This window comes from Buceros rhinoceros, unplaced genomic scaffold (genome assembly GCF_000710305.1).
Source record: "Buceros rhinoceros silvestris isolate BGI_N320 unplaced genomic scaffold, ASM71030v1 scaffold22566, whole genome shotgun sequence".
In the NCBI taxonomy this organism is placed as follows: Eukaryota; Metazoa; Chordata; class Aves; order Bucerotiformes; family Bucerotidae; genus Buceros; species Buceros rhinoceros.
Window position 1 is genome coordinate 7,580 of NW_010418390.1, and position 244 is coordinate 7,823.

General features: G+C 57.8%; 1 protein-coding gene across 1 annotated transcript in view; it reads left to right on the forward strand.

The window, feature by feature from the left end:
• LCN15 (lipocalin 15) overlaps positions 1-213 on the forward strand; it is a gene marked incomplete at both ends in the record, with an annotated part of 7,689 nt that extends 7,476 nt beyond the window's left edge. The window contains one exon of the mRNA XM_010138538.1: positions 74-213. Within this exon, the coding sequence (XP_010136840.1) occupies positions 74-213 (140 nt within the window). The remainder of the gene's footprint in view (positions 1-73) is intronic.
• Between the last annotated feature and the right edge of the window lie 31 nt (positions 214-244).

Sequence of the window (244 nt, forward strand, 5' to 3'; positions counted from 1 at the left end):
CTGCCTCAGTGTCCCCGAGGAGGGGCCAGCCCCTGCCTGCTCCTCTGCACTCACTGCCGGCCCTTGCTGACAGCTTGCAGGAATATGGTATGTCACTGCTCGGGCACCTAACTTCAAGGTCAGCCTCCAAGGGAAGGATATGCTGAAGACGGTGATGGCGCGTTTCAAGATCCTGGATGATGGCAAGCTGAAGGTCACCCTTGCATTTCCCGAGTAAGTGCCACGTAAGCCAATGCTCCACGTG